Source organism: Spodoptera frugiperda, unplaced genomic scaffold, assembly GCF_023101765.2.
Source record: "Spodoptera frugiperda isolate SF20-4 unplaced genomic scaffold, AGI-APGP_CSIRO_Sfru_2.0 tig00001987_1, whole genome shotgun sequence".
Taxonomy (NCBI): domain Eukaryota; kingdom Metazoa; phylum Arthropoda; class Insecta; order Lepidoptera; family Noctuidae; genus Spodoptera; species Spodoptera frugiperda.
Genome location: NW_026095741.1, coordinates 103,426 through 124,974, shown reverse-complemented (window position 1 = coordinate 124,974; position 21,549 = coordinate 103,426). Strand labels below are relative to the sequence as shown.

Genomic DNA, 21,549 nt, shown 5'->3' with positions numbered 1-21,549 from the left:
ATCGAAACTGGCACATTCGATAAAAAAGTAACCAGAAGTAACCAAGAAAAGTATCGAGTGTGTAATATTAGAAAAAGTATGATAATTATGAAAAACTACAGTAGATAGTATAAAACACTAATATTTTCCACGTTAGATATACTGGTAATATTGAATATACGAATTTCATGTTTAACAAAAATCTAAATCGAAACTTAAAATCGCTCTCCTGTAAAGTAGAGGTTTTGCAGTTTCGATAGTTTACGTAGGGGCCGTCGATCTATGTTACATTACGAATGTTACCTATTGCGAAAAGGGGTAGGCAAATTATATCATTTAATTTATAACTTTGAATATCACTTCTCGTTGTAAATTACATTATGAACGAAAGCTAGTTGTTATATTTTGCAACCAAAATGTTGTTGGTCCCGGGGTTCGAACCCAGGATTTGTATTTCGGTTAAACCTAATGACGAAGCTGTTGCATAATAGAGGGTCTTCTAACATTGTGAAAATGAAATAAAACTACAATGTGTAATGGTTTGCATATTATTTTGATTAAAATAAAAGAACTCATTCAAAGAAAGAAAAATGAAAACAAAGCAATAAAAGTACTCAATAACACTTTTTATTAAAATTTTTCTTACTTAAATGAAAAACTATACCTAGTGTTACATAACTTTAGTAGTAAAAGTACATGTACACACGTAGACAGACATACAAACACACAACACCTTTCATGGGTAAAACATACAGGGTCATGCACACATACTATAATTAAGCGTGGTGTCTAGCGAAGAGAAACGAATAAGCCGCCTTTTTCCATGTAACTCGAAACAGGCAAAAAATGGGAATGATCGACCCTGTTTGATCGATTTCGTCATAAAATAGAAGAAAAGGATGGGAACAAAAATATAGAACTTAGAATATTGAGACAGTGCATGATATCAAGATAACAAAAGAGTTTGTGAACCAAAAACAGATTGTGGTCTTGACATCAATGAAATAAAAAATATTTTTTTCGAAGAGTTCTCGCATTGAGGTTACATGGAAATTAGCGCTCAGAAATTACTATAATCTTAATCTAACCTAACCTAACACGATTCTATTTAATAAATTGTCTAAGCTAAATATTCACCAAATTTAATGAAAGCATAACTTCCTTAGATTTAGTAACTACATTAAATAGTTATCTATTTTAGGAATTAAAATACATAACCTATAATTTATTGTTATTTAAATATACATTATAGTTAGAAAACAATTTAGTTATTTAACAATAACGTTTAAATCTACAATTTGCACCATAACTATCACTAGAGTTGGAACATCACCTAAAGACATCTAAGAGCCACCAGTTATAACCTTGATTATTTGTGGTGCTCTTGCTGATTATGAACTTTACAATAAACATTTGAAATCAGAACTTGTACATGACATCTTCCACCTATTTACTTAGGGCCTGTTTCACAATATCTGGATAGCCGCTATGTCCCAGATAAATTTGAATTAAGAACGTAATTTGTATGAACTATCTGTCACATAAGTTTATCAGATACTTATATGAAGGTGGTGAAACAGGCGCTTAATAAGGTATATAATTATGTAGAACTTATAGCTAAAAAAACAGATAAAAAATAGGAGACTGTAGTAACCAGTAAGCCAATTAGGTACCTGTCCCCTGTGCCAAAGTAAATAATGTATGCATGTGAGTACAAAAATGGAAATAAATATCAATTATATTATTACTTTTAATTTGATGGAAGTGACAGAGATGTGATAAAAAAGCATAAAAACTAAAGACAACTTGAAAAATGAGTGAAATTATGGTTAAATTGACTTTTATTATGAATCATATTTCCTCTCATAAAATATTTATTACTGTAGAATCTGCTTGGGACCACAATTATTAATATTTATTTCTATAATTATAGTCAAATATTTTTAATAAATGTACTCACCACACTGCCAATAAAAATTTTGTTTGTCTATAATCAAAATTGCATTGATTCATTTCGAAAATTTTGTTTCGTCTGTAAATATTTTTTATCTGTTAAATATATTATGTAAAATTTTCATAATATAATTATACTAGATTAAAAGACATCACATACGCGAACATTTTCCGTAATAAATGGCTTTAAACAACTTTAAAACTAATTAATAATTTTAAATAAAACAATTACTTTTGAGGTACTTTAAATATCCTCCTGCGGCTTCGCCCGCGTGGATTTTAAAAGATTCCTCTTCATTTTCTCCTATTGTCTCATTCTTTGTATTTGGTCCTGCAGTAGAGCCTACGCAATAAAAACAGAGAAACGTTAATTTTTCCTGTTTATAATATTATAATAGATAGTAGTCATTTATTTAGAGACACTCAACACATAGGTATTTAGCATTTATCAAACATCATCGAATCATTCTTGACATCAACTTTCAAACGTGCCAATTAACAGTTGGCAGGGGTCAGAGCCAATGTATGATATGTTTTTGATAATTTGAGCCAATTAGAAAATATTGTTCGAGAAAATTTCTTGAATTACAATTTTCAGTACATACTTTGACTGAATCTTTATAATATATTCCAGGTAAATTTATATTACGAAATGTAATATAATTCTACCTGAAACAACATGAAATTACATCATTAATTACCAAATGGATAAACAGGGAAGGCAATATAACTCCCGAGACAGGTAAGAAAAAATCAAAAAGTAAGGAAATTATCCTTACTTTAAAGTTACTGCACGGACCAAGTCTTGTAGGTGGAGAAAAAATTATAAATAAAAGGAAAGAGGAATAATAAGAGATGAATCTTAATCACGTAGTGTCATTGTTACTGGATCTGTCTTATTATCGAAGGTTATGTGTTTGTTATTCGAACCAAGACCGGCAAACCACCCGCGTCCCTAACTCACGTTGAGACGGCGACGAAAAATTACCTAACAAACAACTTTTATTATTTTCTTAACGAAACCTTCTATAAGTTCGTTAAATGCAAAATCTTATTTATTTACCTATATTTCTTGTCTTTTTGATTGAACACTGTGTCGTTTCATCTAAACTTATCCAAATCTGCTCAATAGTTTTTACATGAAAATGTTATAAACAGGTCTGCCTGTAGTCGTAAACAACTACCAAACAAGACAATTAATGTCTCAACATCAAAAAAGATCACGTCCCTACTAATTATAATTAAATAAATATTTAACTAATATAACTAAAGGACCAAATATACCACGTGGCACTGACGTATTTCATCAAATGACCTTGTTTCCAATCAGATGCGGTGATCTTGACAATGAACCTGTCTAATAACAACAGATAATACGACTAACATTAATGGAGCTAGACTCGCCGCGACTTCCTAGAAATCCAACCGTATTTCCGAAACCAGCTTACGGTAATAGTACTACATTGAAAATGCAGAGCCAGACAGAAATACTAGTTTATTAGTGAATGAAATAGTTCCATGAAAACTAGAACACGTGTTTTGTAATTTACCTAATGGATACATTATAACGGTTGGATGTTATACTTTCGATTAATTGATTTGGATCTCTAACGCATCATTTAAAATAACAAGATATGTATTTGTGCATACACAGTTTCATTTACTTTTTAAGATAGTTAATTAAGAAGGAGATTATTTTAGTTTATCTATCCACATAATATTTTTTTCAGTTAAGCCTTACTTCTATATTACAACATATTGAAATGATTTGTACACAATTAAACAACGTGTTCATAATAACCGAATGGTACAACAATATTTTTCTATCAATGAATTTTGTATCGAAAACAAAGACTGACAGAACGGAATCGAAACCAAAAAAAATGTACAGGAATGAAACTCATATTTTGCGCTCGTCAAAATTGGCAAAAAATGTTTGCGACATTTTTTATTTTCACAGATTTCAGGGTCGTGGCACCGATAAAAAGTGCACGCTATGAAAGTGAATTCGGTATTTTTAAAAGGTGAGTGACGTCAAAAGCGTCGTGGGACGGCCCGTAGTAATCACAGCTGGCCTGAAACCTTTCAAAAGGCTTTTATCGAAACGGACTCGAATATTAGTCGTAGTTAGCAAGTTTACAAACAACACGATAATAAAGTGCACCTATCTGCACATACTCGTTTGTAATGAACCGAATGTATTTTCAATTTGCCGCCATTCATTCAAATATCGTTTGTTTGTTTATTAATGAATGAATGGGTGGAATCGCGACATACATCAGCTGTCGGAAAATATTAAAGGCTCTTTCACGAGAAATACTGTGTTTGTAAACAATTTATAAATGTCGTAGTGGCCAATGTGAAGCTCGGTATTGTATGTAAACAAAAATATTGAGTTTCCATTTTATTATTAATATTACGATTTCTCTCTCGTAACAGTGAAATGTAGTAAACCATGGAGGTTTTTGTACTAGTTTAATTTGGTTCTAGGGGGGTGCTTGTAATATTGATCGTCCTCGTCTCTGTATTGATAAGTATAAGTTTTATTACTATGATTTTTCTACTGTAGTTTACAAATAAGGTGGAACTTTTGCCAATGAATAATTTATTACAGAATGTTTTTGTTATTTCAGATTGTGAAGTGTATTTGATATCTAAATCTTAAAAGGTTTGATGTCGTGTTTAGTTTAGATTACTTTAAATAATATTATTGTTTAGTACATTCATTGTTTTTATAGATTATTTATGTTTTTTATACATAAGAGTAACTGTTTATTACGTAAAACTGACGTTGTTATTAAGAAGTAGCGCGGGAATATTGTTTTTTTATATGAGACTAAGTATTTGCATTTTGGGGTTTTTTTTTCATGTATTTTCATAAAAAATATAGTAAAAATTATTATATTTTACTTTTACGAAATATTTTTATGTAATCCGTGAAAATGTGTAGTAAACTACCTATTGCAATCATTATTTGATGTTAAACTTTGTTTTTGTAACTTTTATAGACGAATTCTATGTCCGTAACTCGCGCTGTTTTCGTACGCAGAAAATCGCGATTTCTCCGTTGTTAAGCTATTTATCTACTTTTTTTGTTACGTAATATGTTAATAGCGATGCAAAGATGTGGATTCTTGTGAATTAATGATGTTTGTATGATTACTTTGGTAAACATCGTGTTTATCATGAATTACTCGTTAGTTAACAATAATTTTTAAGATTCTCGTTCTATACATGACTAGGCTAACCATAATTTCAGCCTTCTGACTGTTGGTTCTCACTTAACTACGCTGTAATCTGTTTTGTAGCATCTATATGTTTGAGTGACAGTGTTCAATCTTAAGATTACTTCCAAGCGTTTGTGCCCTATTAAGTTAAAAACTGTTTTGTATTATAAACTCGGTGCGTTTCTAGCCAACTATTATTGATGTTTTGTCTTGGAATGTTAGTCGTTAGTCGCCAGCGATTTTAGAGGTACAGTGAATGTGTCGTATTTGTTTATACTCTTCCTGACACCCGATTAACTCTCTACATGTCCTGTTTCGGAACATTTCAACTTTAACTATTCTCTGTTATTTGCGCGGCCGTTTAATTTCTCTAACAAAAGACTTCAACGCGCGAGGTTCATATTAATTGTGTCAGTTATTCTGTTCGATTTCTTTATTAGTCGGACGGATTAGACGGATGGTTGCACCTCACAGTGTTTTATTATCGCTAGCATTTTACTACTATTGCGGTGCTGTGAGGTGCGTTATATTGCTTTTTGGGAACGTTCCCCCGAAGACTTGTTCCTATTGTGCATTTATGATTCATGTTATGTCTCCGGTGATATTGCGGTCACAAAACATGCATTACCATTCGCTTCGCTACAAACATGCTGAGCTTAAATCGCAAAAACGCTTCGCAGAGCCTTAATTCTAAGTCATTGAGATATGGTGAAGTATGTCAGGATAATGAAAGGGACTTCAGAGGACTTCTATCTACCTCACGAGTGCCGTAACTTTCAGATGTTGTTTTTTATATTATTTGATTCAATTTTGTATGTTATATTTTGTCATTGCCTCTGGTCCCTGTGGACTTTGAAAGTTGAAGATGTAATATACTTACTCTATTTCTAATAATTAATTATCTGCTCTCTGGGAAATTACTGCAAAAGAATGCCTGCACGCTGCCCCAGCCGAGTCCTACATAAATGAAGGCACGTACCTGGTCGTAGGCAGTATGCAGAATGCACGGCGTGCAGCCGGTGTGCGCGGGCAGCAAAGTCGCGATTAACTGCAGAACATCTCCAGCCGGCCTATCGGGGTCAATGGGACAGTGGGTGGGATACACATGGGGTGCGAGCGAGTCCGGGCGGCGCGCCGCTAGGCGTCAATGAGCGAGTGTATCGCGAGCCTGCCGAGCGCGGCCGCGACACTCGCGCGTTTAATCCAACTCGTCTCTTTTCGGTCGATGCGGTAGAGAAGAGGACACGCGCATGACTAGGTCGACGTGCGGACGGCCTGGTGGCTACAGAACAATGCGCAGCGCGGAACAAGCGCGCAATAATCGATAGAAAGGGGCGTGGACTGCGGTGCCTAGATCCAACCCCTCGCGGACATATGACACCCTTTATTTATATGATGACGTTCGAAATCGACGTCATAACGAAAATTGAGCGGGCGCTTTTGGGCAGAACGCGCGAGGAAGCCGACAGGCGCGGGAGCGGCCGCGCGGCCTTCGCGCTCGCCGGAGGAACGTACGCGCAGCCTTACTGCGCCGCCGCGCAACTCTAAAACAGAAGGTCAACTGCGAATTGTCAATTGTAAAATTAAAACAGTTTCTATTTGATTACAGTTTTTTTCATAAAACTAACTCTTTTGAAGCAATTTAAAACAACATAAGCATGAATATTTTTATTTCCAATATGTTATACACTATTCTAATATCAGTTATTAATGTAAACGACAATGTAGTTTCTTCTCATTGTTGACATGATAGTTAGCAAGTTAAAATTATCTTACGTGATCAAGTTGAGTGAAGGCTGGCTCCTTGTCATTCAAACGGCGACCCCACACATGATATAGGTTATATCTTGTCGCTTAAACCAGGACGCATTTACGTGTGACCTTCGAATGTATTATTGAAATGACTGGGGTTTGAGTAATGGCAGGTGCGGACGTCCCACCTCGCGGAAATACGTCTGTCTCACTCAGTGCGCGGCGGCTGCAGTGCGCAGACGCGAGCTGGCCCCCGCCTCGCTTTCACACTTACGCTACTTTTTAACTAGTATTAACTTTCGTTACAGATAGTAAACTCTTTAAAAGTCGTGTGCTAACTTTTCGGCATCCTGTACATCAGTAATTTACACTCTAACTAGTAATATATTAGCGCGCTGGTACAATTTAATTTAAATCTAGTTTGTGGGTGTGATTTGTAGGCGGAAACTTTAGTGGTGGGCAAGTGTCATATCATGTGTATTCATTCTATCTAGTACTATCGGTGCATCACGTGCAGTTTGCTGTTCTGTTCGATAGGTTTTTCAATTTTGTAAAACTTTGCAAGTTTTTATTGAGCAGTGGTTATTGATAGGACCGTGATATAATATATTGCTACCGGTTCTTAGAAATAGACTACAATGAAAAGTTGGAAACTTTACATTTGATTAATAGTTTATACTTTTTATACAAAAACTTTTTGATTGTGATACATATTAGAAATAACCTGAAATAATTAATTGCATAAAACAGCACTTTGAAAACATCTTCAGGTTTTTAGAACTCGAAAACAAGGCTTGCAAACAACTTTTACTTTTGAAAAATGTACAGCTATATATATCAACAAGTGAACGACTATGCTCTCCGGCGGACGTGACCCAGTATCATCGAATTCGTTTCTGAGCACAAAAATAGTGAGGCTGGGTAAAATTAGAATGTTCGAGTGACGCTGTGTTCACATTTAGATGAACTGTCGCTGAATCTTTGTTTGTAAACATCGCGCTCCATGTTGTCAGATATATGTATTGGTTAGCAAAAACTTACATCAATCATCATATTTATAATTTATATTCTTGATATTGTTTGTTTATGATACATTTTTAAACGATCTCTCTTTAATAATTTTCCATTTACAAATTCCATACCTAATTGAAATACTGTCGTGGTAAGTGTTAACTCCATGTTTAGTGGTGGAAGTCCTATGGAGGATGATGATGAGTTTTATCTGTATTTGTTTATGCTTATGGATAAACTTTGTTCCTATTCTGACTGCACTACTTTCACAAGTGTGCTACCGTTGAATGGCATAATTTTATGAGTCTTATAAAATGCAATATGGAAATATAGTGACAATGCAAAAATAAATAAAACCTAGGTTAGTCGTTTCACAGCCCATCAACAGCCAGCTGAGCAAAGGCCTCACACGAAGAAAGCATTTTATTATTACAGCGTTGCCCGTAGACACTAGGATTTTCACGCGGGTCGTGGGTGTGTTTAAAAACATACAGAGGGCCTACTCCGGTTCTCGAATCCGAAGTTTCGTGTAAACTTCGGCCGTGGGTTTTATTGATTTACTAATAAAATTACTTAACATAACGTTTTATTTTTAATTTCAAATCAAAACCTATTTATTTATCTTCATTTCATTCGTTCATTTTTGTTGACAAAAGTTTGCAATAAATGGAATTGTAGGACGAAATATGCTAAGTTTCGTACGAAACTTCGTTTTTCGTTGAATTAGAGTAGACCCCCAGTTCACATACACATGACACCCAGACCCGAAACAAATTTTAAAATTCCCAAAATTCACATTAGTACTTACTTGCTAAGTTTCAAACCCGCACGCCGTGCATTACAAGTGGCCGCCGGGACTTCCACACGCCGTGACCTAGTATGGCCACGGTAAGTCGTTTAGTCGGGCAACAATTAGGACTTCTGTATACGATGTGTTGTACTGTTGATTATTTATTGTTTCGCATGTAATTTAGAATTCAATTCCAGAACGTAAAAGAAGAGTAATCTTTGAAATATTTCTTATATAATGGAGTTATAAACGACGTGACCTATAGTTATTTTATAATCAAAATGATACAAAGTTGTTTCGTTTGTGAATGTTGGCATATATTACCATCGCCTAGCATGTCCATTATCGTACCTAAAAACTCATTGTTATTAGGCATTCCGCATAAAAAGACTAAAATTACGTTTTTTAAAATATCATTAATATGTCATCGTATCAATCATCGACTGAAACCCAGAAAAGCTGAACATTGGGCCGGCAGACACCGTCATGCCGTTCGTTTGCTCACCTCAAGCCCTGCGGGAATTTACCAAATGAAATCGGTAAGGGGTATAGCCCGTCACACACCTAGCTATAATATACAGAAAGTACCTGGTTGACCGAGCTTCGCTCCGTAGCGATTTTTGAAAATTGATAAAAATGTAGATGGCGTTAGGTTTGCTAATGGTTCTTCTATTCATCAATAGATGGCGTTAGTCGTCGATTATGAAGAAAATTTATTATTAACTTATTGGCTGTATCTTAGGAACCGAGCTTTTCTTGGACCTGGAACCTAAATAAATCGACATCATACATCAAATATTTTCTTCTACTTCATCTATCTGTATAATAGGTGAAGTATTGGAACAACTATTTCCCCACACGCCTCGCCTCTTCTTTGGCTAGCATGACTGCTATGCAGAAAGAGGCGGTAGAATCCCAGTTCTATTCGCTCCGCACCAAGACACCAATCACATCCACGAGGGAGGACAACGGCGGTGCTCATCATACAGGGTATACAACCACCGTATGCTCCACTACGTGCTTCAGGTAGTCCTCGCAGTGACGACAACCGGTTGTTTCCTCCTGCATAGTTAGGAACAGGTACTTCCAGAAACTTCCATGTCCGGTGACCACCTGGGTAAGGCTGCTGACGTCTCTGCTGCTGCTGCTGCGACGGGACTTGCACCTGCAATAAAAACGAGCTCATTAATATCAATGTAAAAGTCCGTGATATTATTTATATTTCACTATTACAGTTATGCTACATTTTCATTTAAAAATAGTAGCATTTTAGGTAAACATTGCAATTTATAGTTTAAAAAACAATATCTCATATCGATCTTATTACTTCATTCACTGTAACTCTAAAAGAGGTTTAATAGTTTTGAATGCTCCAGGCACTCCACTAAGTAAGTGAGTAACCGTAAGTGCGAGCCTGCGGACGGCGAGCAAGGCTAGCTCACCGCCCGACCAGAACCAGACCCGTGCGTGCGGCGCGTCGCGTTTCGCGCGCGCCTCAAAGAGCCATCAGACCACCACAGATGGGGCCCAGCAGGGCTGATGCCTGATCCGGAGCTGCGGACTAGCGGGTTTACCGGGGCTCCGGCTCGAAAAGCAGGAGAAGGAACGGGGTGGTTTTTAGTCAGTAAGAGTCTGACACTCCCTCTCGCCTCGCCCAAGGCGGGAGAAGTCATTGGATGATTTTCCCCCCTCAAAAAAAAGGCACTCCACTACTAATAGACAGTTTATCTCGAGGCATGATTTCAAACTGAAACAATTGTTGTCCTAAAGTATAGTTGATTAAGGTTTGTTATTATTTTGTGGTTAGTTTAATACCAATATTGTAGTTTTTGGCTTATTCGCGTAACTGTTAGAACTTACCTCGAATCCGAAGTTTCGTTTAATTTTCGGCCGCAGGTTTTATTGATTTACTAATGAAATGACAATGCCAGAATAGAGCTTTGCCCCACCAAAAATATAGTTTACAGGCATGCCAAATGTAGCATTCTATTGCCGCTCTATTAGTGATAACTAAAAACATGATTAAAAGCCTTTAGAACTTGCGGTTTCTATATAAATCTAAGAACAAAATATTACATTTAGGTTAGGTACCAGTTTATGTAAATTGCAGTTATAATGGTAGAAATAATTAAATTAAGTGCTTTATATTATTTCAATGCTATCCTAGGGTGTTTAGCTATGAAAGGAAGGAATGTCATCACCAATATCAACTTTAGTAATACTTTTAATTCATAGTCATAACAAAACAACAAAGAACAGATAGAGCGAATGTTAAATTAATAATGACTTTTTGACATAACTGACGCACGCACGCCAATGACGTTTCGTTACATCTAGTCACTAACGTTCACGAAATAATAATTAGAATATGCATTCATTATAATATAATATTATAAAAGAAAATTAAATTACCCTTACACATACATTAATAAATAAAATCCGTACACATTACATTAATAAATCTTTTTTTATTGAATGACTCGTTTTGTTCCTTGTGCAAGCGGACAAAGAAACGCAAATGGTCGCGATAAATACAGGAAGTAGGCCTTTGGTATTTTTAATTCTTTTTTCCCTAATTTTTATCTGCAAGTTTATAAGAATAATAATTAAGTAACCAAGGGTCTTATTTTCATTGCATAATTTTGATTAATTTACATTTCTTGTACATTGATGAAATTGAGTGGGGCAGGATCTGGCATTGTCATTTCTTAAAATAACGTTTTATTTTTAATTTCAAATCAAAACCTATTTATTTATCTTCATTTTATTCGTTCATTTTTGTTCACAAAGGTTCGCAATAAATTGTATTACGAAATTTGCGAAGTTTCTGACGAAATTTCGTTTTTCGTTGTATTAGAGTAGAACGCTACGTGGCGAGCGATGCCGCCAACCAGTTCGTAGTTCGAATGACAACGAAATCACTTGGCGACCAACTGGCAGTAGGTGACCATGTCGCCATGGCGTGCCGATCTCGAGCTCGACATGAGGCTCATACTCATGAGCAGCATTCCGTTCCTCTTCATTCGAGTTCCTCATTACACGCACAGTTAGTGGCAAAAGTATTGTAAATATAACTCAAATGATTGTATTACTATTTGTTTTGGTCGACATACTATGAAGATGTGTGATGTAATTTTTCATTCAATCGAGAGTTAGGTCAAACCGGAGCGATCAGGATTTTAGGGTACAAAATGTTTTTATACTTACAGTAGTAAAATAATATACAAGAAATATCTATATACTTACTTTACGACTATAGACGACAAACAGAAAACATGCCAGAAAATAAGAATTTTGTGTGAAACTGACATCTAATTTATAAATAAATTAAAATAGCAATAAGTGGAATTCAATGCAATGTTTTGTGATTTCAATTTCCTAGTCAGGCAAAGTGAACATTAGATCCATGAACAAGAACGTTACCGGTTTTTTTTTTCGACCTCGACCTGCGTCTGTTAGCCATACTCAGACTGGAGTGAAACACAAAGGTTAATTATTTCTATTAAATTCTGACAAATGTCGAAAACTCAATGAAAAAAAATTACAGATTGAAGTAAGTCTACTACTATGTAGGTCTACATAATATCTTGAACGACAAATATGTTATTAACATTTTGTATACAAGCATTCCTTAAATTAAAGTATCCTTTTTTTCGAATTTTCGACCCTTTCTCACGCGGAACAGGGAAAAAGAAATCACAAAATATAAAATCGTGAGCTACAAGGCGAAATGACGATTTTATTGTTTTGAGATTGTACTCGTAAGTAAGTCCACGTTTACGATTCGGGTGCCAATTTTTTTTTTTTTGATGCTGGAAAATCATCCAATTTCTTCTCCCGCCTTGGGCGAAGGCAAGAGGGAGTGTCAGACTTCTACTGACTAACCACCACCCCGTTCCTTCTCTTGCTTTTCGAGCCGGAGCCCCGGTAAACCCGCTAGGTAGTCCGCAGCTCCGGATCAGGCATCAGCCCTACTGGGCCCCATCAATGGTGGTCTGATGGCTGTTTGAGTCGGGTCTGGTTCGGGCGGAGAGCTGCCCTTGCTCGCCGTCCGCAGACCCGCACATACGGTGGCCGGAGATCGTCCCGCGATCCCCGACGCCCGGAGTGTCTTTCGAGACGGCTGGGGCGTGAGGAGGTTTGTTCTCTCACGCGCCCCGCCTCCTCCTTATCTAGCATGACTGCTTCGCAGAAGGAGAAGACCGCATCCCAGTCCCCCTCGCTCCGCACCATGGCCTGAACCAGTGCCGGGCGCGAGAGGTCGCCGTCGCCAACAACATCCCTGAAGACTTGGCGGTGCTCAGCCCATGCAGGGCATACCGCCACCGTATGTTCCACCGTGTCCTCCGGGCGGTCCTCGCAGTGATGATTCCCGAGTGTTTTTTCCGCCCAATAAGGAACAGAAACTTACCGAAACTCCCATGTCCGGTAAGCACCTGCGTTAGGCGGTAGGTGAGGACGCCGTGGCGCCTCACTAGCCACTCCTCAAAGAGGGGACTTACCGCTGCAATGACAGCGAGCCCAACCCTCGGTTGCGACAGTCGTTGCTGCCATTCCACCATGAGATCGCGCCGGAGCTATCTGTACCAATGTTTACGGTCACATGATATAATAATTATTAATGTAGATGCAATAATTATTGTACAACACTAGCAAACCCCGGCGAACTCCGTTTCGCCACCAGATGGGCTTTTCTCTTGTTTTTTTTTACTATACCTAAACCTCACGGAGCGCTAGACCTTTCTAAATTGGGTTGTGCGTTCCGAAGTTATAGCGTCAGGAAGGAAACCCCAACTTATTTTTATATAATAGATAATATCATCGATCTATTTGAAAGAGTAAATGCAGGTTACCTAATGATGTAGGTACCTTCATCCTGGGTCAGAAGTTTCTTAGACACTATTAGAGAGTATAATAATACTAGCTACTTCCGCGCGGTTTCACCCGCTCTGCTTGGCTCCTATTGGTCATAGCGTGATGTTTTATAGCCTATAGCCTTCCTCGATAAATGCACTATTCAACACAAAAAGAATTATTCAAATCGGACCAGTAGTTTCGGAGATTAGCGCGTTCAAACAAACAAACAAACAAACAAACAATCAAACAAACAAACAAACAATCAAACAAACAATCAAACAAACAAACTCTTCAGCTTTATAATATTAGTATAGATTAGTATAGATAGGTCTGAAAAAGTCATGTTGCCACACACTTGCCAAACGACCGCTCATGTTAGCCTGTCTTAACCTCTGAGCCACAACGATACGTTACTTAAATAAAAAAAACATCAGGGCAGGCACGGGCATCGAATCCGCGACATGTCGCATAGCATTCAGTAGTTTAGCTACTGCGCTAACCAAATAAGTAAGTATTTCCCAAGCCAAACTAATATTTGTCTAGTGTTCTATGTGACCTAGATTGTAGTGCGCTGCTCTTTCCTAGAATTGTGAATTCAATTTCAGAACATTCTCCAATAACTGAATGCAGGCTCTGTGATTGGCTGTTGCACTAACGAATGGCCAACCAATGCCCGAAGCTTATTTACTTTATTTATGCGTATTGAGTCTCGCCAGTGCAGTCAGAGTTTGAAGTAACAAACAAGGGTGCTTTGTTGCTATGTTTTTTGATGGGGAAAATCATCCAAAGACTTCTCCCGCCTGTGGCGAGGCGAGAGCGAGTGTCAGAGTCTTACTGACTAAAAACCACCCCATTCCTACTTCTGCTTTTCGAGCCCTGGTAACCCGCTAGTTAGTTTGCAGCTCCGGACAGAGCCGGATTAACCCTAACATAGGCCTGTAGGCAATACAATTTTCGGACCCCTTTTCTATACCTACTTTGACTGACTAAATCATATGAATCATGTGACTCTCGTCAAGTTTTTTATAAAAAGAACTAATACTCAACAGTCTAGTCTATTTTTATTTGGAGTTTAAACACACACAAAGCACAGCGCCGTGTGCTCAGGGATGTAGTTGGCGAGTGCGACCTTTCGCGTCCGGCATTGGTTCAGGCCATGGTCTGAAGCGAGGGGGGCTGGAATGCCATCTCGTGCGTGCGGCGCGTTACGTTCCGCGCGCGCCTCTAGGAGCCATCAGACCACCACAGATGGGGCCCAATAGGGCTGATGCCTGATCCGGAGCTGCGGATTACCTAGCGGGTTTACCAGGGCTCCGGCTCGACAAGCAGGAGTAGGAACGGGGTGGTTTTTAGTCAGAAAGAGTCTGACACTCCCTCTCGCCTCGTCCAGGGCGGGAGAAGCCAATGGATGATTTTCACCCCTTAAAAAAAAGCTTACAAGTTGTGAAGTAAATTAGTGCCCGACCGAAGTTCTATTTTTGGCGAAGCCGAAGCCAAAGGTTTATAATCTCCCATTAATAAATTTTGTTCAATACTGTCTACATCTACAAGCTATTATAATGAATATTAAAATTATTTAAAAACTTCAATATTGAAGGTTCATGATGACTGTCTCATTACAGAAGTTGATTTAATGATAGTAATAAAAGTTTGTGATTTATTTGTACAAAATAATCATATCTTTGTTAAGTAATTTACAAATTACAATTAGACCAATCAATCAGTCAATGATGAATCAAACGAAACTTTGTTGAAAAAACTTGTCTTGACGCGCATGCAATGTGATATTGACAGAGACTCCCCGCGGTCTCTCTCATTCAGTGTTTCGTAACAGCAATCTTGACGGTTGCTCGGACCTTCGGCTTCGGTTCGGTTTTTTTGGCCGAATGTGGCCGATGCCGAAGCTTCGGTCGGACACACATAATACGATCTTAAATTTCTTTATCTTTCGGAGGATTTTATTCGCCGCACTGATCACCGGTCAATATTCGGTACTTTTGCGTTAGTTAGTAAAATTTTACTATTTAAATATTCAATGAGATACCCAATTTACATTAAATATCTATATCTGAAAAACACCAGAGCGATCACACGAATTCACTCGTTTTCGGATATTGACCCACAATCAGTAATACGCATCGCAAGTCGAGACGCACGGCTAACGCCATCTCGTGGGTAATAGCTGAACTAAATTGAAATAGGCGCGGGGAGTAGCGGAACTACAATCAAACTTCAGATTAATTTCTAATTCATATTGCAAAAAATACTTTTATTTAGTCTTAAAAATATCTTCTACATAGGTACCTGTATTCTAAAATTCTGTGATTTTTATAATAATAGCTAGTAGTATTAGTAGTAATCATGTCATACACTTTTGTTGTATGAAAATTATTTTATGAATTTTGATAGATAAAGAATCAAAACTAGTACTTAAGTTATTAGCAGTGATAGGAATAGCTAGTGCTTGTAAGACTAAACTTTGAACAGTGAAAGGAAACCAAGACTTCCTTAGTAGTTACTCTTTTATTCCCGGACATCTGCTTAAATCGTGTTTAGGAATACCATAAATATACCTATATTTCTTACAACAATATTCTCTGTGTTTCAGTTTTCTTTTACGTTTTAGTTTTTTATATACCTAAACTAGTTCAGATAAGTTGATAGTTGTAACGACTGTGTTATGTTATGTCTAATTTGTAAACTTTAGATAAACAATACGAACTTATTACTAATAACATATTTTTTAAATGTATTTAAGTGTTGTCTGGGAAAAATATTACAGTTCTAAGGAAGTCTCCGTTTCTTTTATTTGTTCTTCAAAGTTTAGGCTAATAAGCACTACCTATTCCTATCACTGGTTATTAGTCACGGAATAGAAAAAACTAGGCGAAGTGGCATCCAACAAAATTACTATGGGAAACAGTGTCGCCAAACGCACACAAAAAAAAATGCTAATCATATAATATTGTACTACAAATAAGTAAATATTTTCACTTGTCGTTTCAATTTTAGTCAAAAGTCGCATATCCTACATCTGGAAATACAAACCTTAAACCAATGATGTATGATTTATTTTACTATAGTGCAGAGTATACTTACGACGTTATAAAGTCTAGTAAATTCCGCTAAACGGTCATAGATGGCGGTGTTAGCAATTATACATTTTATATTGTTATGAATAAGGGTGACAATAGCGTCATAAGTCAATATTTTTTCTATTCGGTCAGGATTGGGATATTGTATTTTTAATTATATTATCGATATCGACAAATACCCAACCTCTTGTAGAATAAAAAAAAATAAAACCTGTTAACTATTTTAACTAAGTATACAACTATAATGTATATACATATATTGTATATGTATGTGTATATGTACTGTACACTAATTAAAATTTATCGCAATATCCTCCTATATCCTGTAATCCTTAGCAAAGGTGAATTTTGTATGAATTTTGTTTCACAAAATCTAAACTGGGCTTTGAACTTGTTTTTGATTGATGATGAACAATTGGAACTATCTGTAAAATCTGTAATCGCGGTACTGAGCGCGCCAGCTAAAGTATTCGAGATGGCTGTTCACAATTGCTTTTACACACAGTTGGGTCCTTATTTGTCTGATACGCAGCACGGCTTCCGTCCTGGACGCGGTGCAGCGGGGAACTTGGTTCAACTTATGACACAGTTGGTACCAGCTGTCGACGCTGGTCATCAGGTGGATGTGGCCTATCTTGACTTTAAGAAGGCGTTCGACACGGTCGACCATGACGTACTATTATCGAAGCTGGCAGGTATGGGTTGCACACTTCACACAGTAAAGTTCTTCGCCAGTTATCTTCGAGATAGGCGTCAGTATGTGGACTGTGGCGGATACTTCTCGGATCCATACTGCACCAGATCGGGCGTCAGTCAAGGTACAAATTTAGGACCCTTGCTATTCATTATTGTGGTAAATGATATATCAGAGGTAGTTAGCTCCAAATGCTTGCTATTTGCTGACGACCTTAAGTTATCTACAGTTATAAAAGACACTGAGGATTGTGACAGGCTGCAGCACGACTTGGAGAGGGTCACTGAATGGAGTCACTCCAATAAGCTATACTTCAATGTATCAAAGTGCTCAGTGCTTTCATTCTCACGTACACGAAGCCCACACCACTACCAGTACATCATGGACGGAGAGCCGCTGCAGCGTGTCACGGAGGTAAAGGATTTAGGCATTACTTTCACCAGTGATCTACAGTTTCGTAAACACGTGGTACGAGTCTGTAAAAAGGCATACAGGAATCTGGGATTTTTGCTGCGTCTGGCAAATGACTTCACGAACATCCGTGCATTGAGGGCTTTGTACGAGGCTCTTGTGAGGAGTCATCTCGAATATAACGCGGCCGTCTGGAGCCCGAGTGAATTGAAATACAAGACCATGCTAGAACGGATACAGAACAAGTACATCCGATTTATGTATTTAAAATTATATGGAAGATACCCGGGATACCCGTTACTGTATCCTACCTTGTTCTGTCTCGGAATGGTGGGCTACTATAAATTAGAAGTTAGACGTGAAGTAGCATTGGTGACGTATGTTTTTAAAGTTTTAAGAGGTAGTATACAAAACTCAGGTATACTATCCGAGATAGGATTCTGTATACCGGATAAGTATGTAGAGCGGCGGCACAGGCCGCGGCTGCTGGTGGTGCCGCGTGGGCGCACCAACCTGCTGGGGCGCGCACCGCTCACTCGTGCGCTGCGCACTCTCAACACAGTAGCAGATACCATAGCTATATTCACCTGTACACTGAGTGAGTTCACAAGGACCACGTACTGTGTAGCATGTAAGTTATAGTTAGGGAAAGTTTATAATAAGTTATATTTAGAAATAGTTTATAATAAGTTATAGTTAGATATAGTTTATAATAAGTTACTTTGTCGCATTAGATTTAGTATATCTGTAATGGCAAAGGAAACATGTGATAAATAAATAAATAAATAAATATTTGAAACTGTGCCTTTTGTAACTGAACTAAACTGAACTGCAATTAGCAACAAAAATAAAATTAAAGACAATAAAGTAATAAGTTATTCTTCGACTTAATATTAAGCATAATGAAGGCCTTATAACTGTATTTTTAACCACCGACGCAAAAAGAGGGGTGTTATAAGTTTGACGTGTCTGTCTGTCTGTCTGTCTGTGGCATCATAACTCCCGAACGGATGCAGAGATTTCAATTTAGTTTTTTTCGTATGAAAGGGGACTTATGTGCGAGTGTTTTTAGACATGTTTGATGAAAATCGGTTGAGCCGTTTTAAAGTTATGGGCGGTGAAAGTGGGGAGATTAGCCGAAAGTCTGCAAATATGCTGGGGTGGGGTCTCAAATTAAACCGCACTGAAAGAAGATATTGAAAGATATAATTTTTTCGTACATATTAACAAAAATAAACTAAAAATTTTAAAAAAATATTAAATTTTTAATTTAACGTTTTATTATAAACAAAAAATCTTGCACCAATGTAATCTTTACCTTAACAATAATCGAAATTATAGTAAGTATATGTAATATACTAAGCCTAACATAACCTAACCTACCTATAAAAAGTATAAAATAAAAAAATTAATTAAAAATTTATAAAAACCCCCGACATAAAAACTTAATTTCCCTTTAAAAAGTAAAAAATAATAAAAGAAACTTAATCTTAAAGTACCTAAGAATGTACTAATAATTCTAAAAAAAAATACGTCTCGTTGGGGGACCGTATTCATACGGACTGCACACTTAACTTTAATGTTAACACCAAGCATGTGATACTTATGAGCGGTCCCCCAACGCGACGTATTTTTTTTTAGAATTATTAGTACATTCTTAGGTACTTTAAGATTAAGTTTCTTTTATTATTTTTTACTTTTGGAATGTGGATCCACGCGAGACATAATGCTTTTTCTATTGTTGTCTTTTATACGGCATACGAGAGGTTAAGTCACTTCAGAGTCAAAATGTTTCACATTGCAAAACGTGCACTCTAAATCCTTTAATTTACAATACCTAATAACTTAAAAATACATTTGTACTGTCATTTAGACCACTGTGTGTAGGTATCTCTCAAAATCATATTACTACTGAAAACTAGTGATGGGGAATTATTCCTGTCTTAGAGAAATTAAAGATTCCTCCTTTGTCTCTCACTCCGACCCGTTTAATGTTCCATGTCGAGGCATAATAAAATTAAAATTCTTTCATTAAATTACAAGTACTTATCAAGTCAATTTTTTTTACCTGTATGACAATGATGTTGTTGATTCTGATAACTCGTGCACATTTGAATGGACATATCTCTCAAAATCACCCATTTATCCTGAAATACATACAATTAAGTACTGAAATCGTAAAGTACAATATTTGCTTTGAACCAGCAATAGCATTATTATTTTTGTACCTGAATGGTGTTATTGCTGATTGCTGATGATAATGATACATATAAATGTATCTAACTGCTACACAATTTGTATAACCGCTCAGTATTTCACGTAATATTCGTCAAATAAAACTTTTCTGATTAACATTCAATTAAACCACAATTTATCACAGTTATAACAAACATTTCTGTTTGACGTTCAACTATGACTACAACAAACAAAAGATACGATTTGACCACAGAGTATGTATATATGTCAAAGACTTAAGAAATATGGACGGGAACTGTATAAATACTTAGAGTGCCAAAATGGAAATTTAAACATAACATAGACTCTGCCCATTAGATAGTGTTGTGACAAAACCACTCAAACGAAAACATTTAAATCTAAAATATTTTCGAAAGTCAAGAGAGAGAGAAAATTCTAAAAAATATTTTCGAAAAACTAGGTATCGTAAGTGACCCGGTTGTGGCCACTTTAAGAATTTTGTCGACTTTGAGGCTTTCTTTAACTTATAGTTTTTGTTATCACGAACATATTTCTTGTAAAAAGTTTTTTTTTTTTTTTTTTGTAACGCGATGGAAATCCTCATGGACTTCCCACGCCGTGGGGACGACGGGGGGGTGTGCCGGACTCTTACCGGCTAAAACCACCGCGGTGTTCCTCCACTGCCTGTGGCCGTGATCCGGGCTGCCCTCACGGATTCACCGCACCCGGCAGGCTTCGACCTACCGCTCGTTTGCGGCAGGTCCCGCCACGTTGGCGGCCCTGGGAGGCTGCTTCCCTTCCTCGAGTAGCGCGCGTGGAACACTACGCTAACGCCTACTCTCGCCTATACAGCGGACGTCTGACTCCCCCAGTCAGTCGCCCGCAGGCCTTTCCTATGGAGGTCGTAGATCGGCTGCCGCCTCACGGCGCTGACGATTGGCGCGTCTACGGCGGGAGGAAAAGATCTTGATTCCCTCTCCCTTTCAGCCGCTTCCTTTGCCAACATGACTTGTTCACAGAAGGAAGCGACTCCGTCCCATGCACTCTCACTGTCGACCATAGCTTGTATAACAGTCGACAGTGAGAGGTCTCTACCGTCGAGTACTGCAATGAGTTCACGGCGCGGCTCTGTCCATGCAGAACATTCTTCGAGCGTATGCCGCGCCGTATCCTCCAAACCACCATCGCAGTGATGACACACCGATGTCTGCTCCCGGCCTACCGCACGATCCCCATGTATAGCCACCGGCAAGATGTGTTAGGATTCCCCAAATTGGGAAGCAACCGCGAAAGTGCCGCTGCTGCTCCCCTCAATTTGGGAACTAGTTGCCGGAGGTGGGGTCCGAAGCTCCAACGACTGTCAAGAACCAGACCAAGATATTTCATTGTCGAATTGACTGCGATATGAACCCCTCCAACCACAATGTGTGAACCTGCCGGTGGACCCCGCCGAGCCCCATGGAAGCAAATGGCCTCGGATTTATTAAGAGTCATTTAACATGTATTAACCTTGCCTAAGAATACCCCTTTTTTAAAGAACGTCCAATAGAAAAATAACTGTATAAAAAAGAAAAAAAAAGGGAG

The 21,549-nt window shown here is 37.6% G+C and overlaps 1 protein-coding gene across 3 annotated transcripts; it reads right to left on the bottom strand.

Annotated features, from left to right (window-relative positions):
- Positions 1-511: 511 nt before the first annotated feature.
- On the bottom strand, positions 512-20,207 carry LOC126910604 (uncharacterized). Of its 3 annotated transcripts, none has more exons than XR_007707621.1 (4): positions 19,998-20,207; positions 19,838-19,916; positions 13,124-13,293; positions 7,961-9,877 (listed from the first exon to the last, which is right to left on the bottom strand). XR_007707621.1 is itself a non-coding variant. In XM_050707694.1 (4 exons), exons 2-4 carry the CDS (start codon positions 19,890-19,892, stop codon positions 9,694-9,696), a joined length of 318 nt encoding a protein of 105 aa, XP_050563651.1. In that variant the 5' UTR covers positions 19,893-19,916; positions 19,998-20,207; the 3' UTR covers positions 7,961-9,693. The 3 variants fall into 3 exon arrangements, 1 of the variants encoding a protein (XP_050563651.1); XM_050707694.1 differs by having other exon boundaries at positions 13,215-13,293; XR_007707620.1 differs by lacking the exon at positions 13,124-13,293 and having other exon boundaries at positions 512-9,877.
- Between the last annotated feature and the right edge of the window lie 1,342 nt (positions 20,208-21,549).

Excerpts from the sequence above, each read along its gene's own strand:
- LOC126910604 (XM_050707694.1), bottom strand. The coding sequence starts at position 19,892 with ATGTCCATTCAAATGTGCACGAGTTATCAGAATCAACAACATCATTGT. Across the intron at positions 13,294-19,837 it reads ACAACATCATTGTCATACAG|ATAGCTCCGGCGCGATCTCA; the intron begins GTAAAAAAAATT and ends ACATTGGTACAG. Across the intron at positions 9,878-13,214 it reads GGCTCGCTGTCATTGCAGCG|GTGCAAGTCCCGTCGCAGCA; the intron begins GTAAGTCCCCTC and ends TTTTTATTGCAG.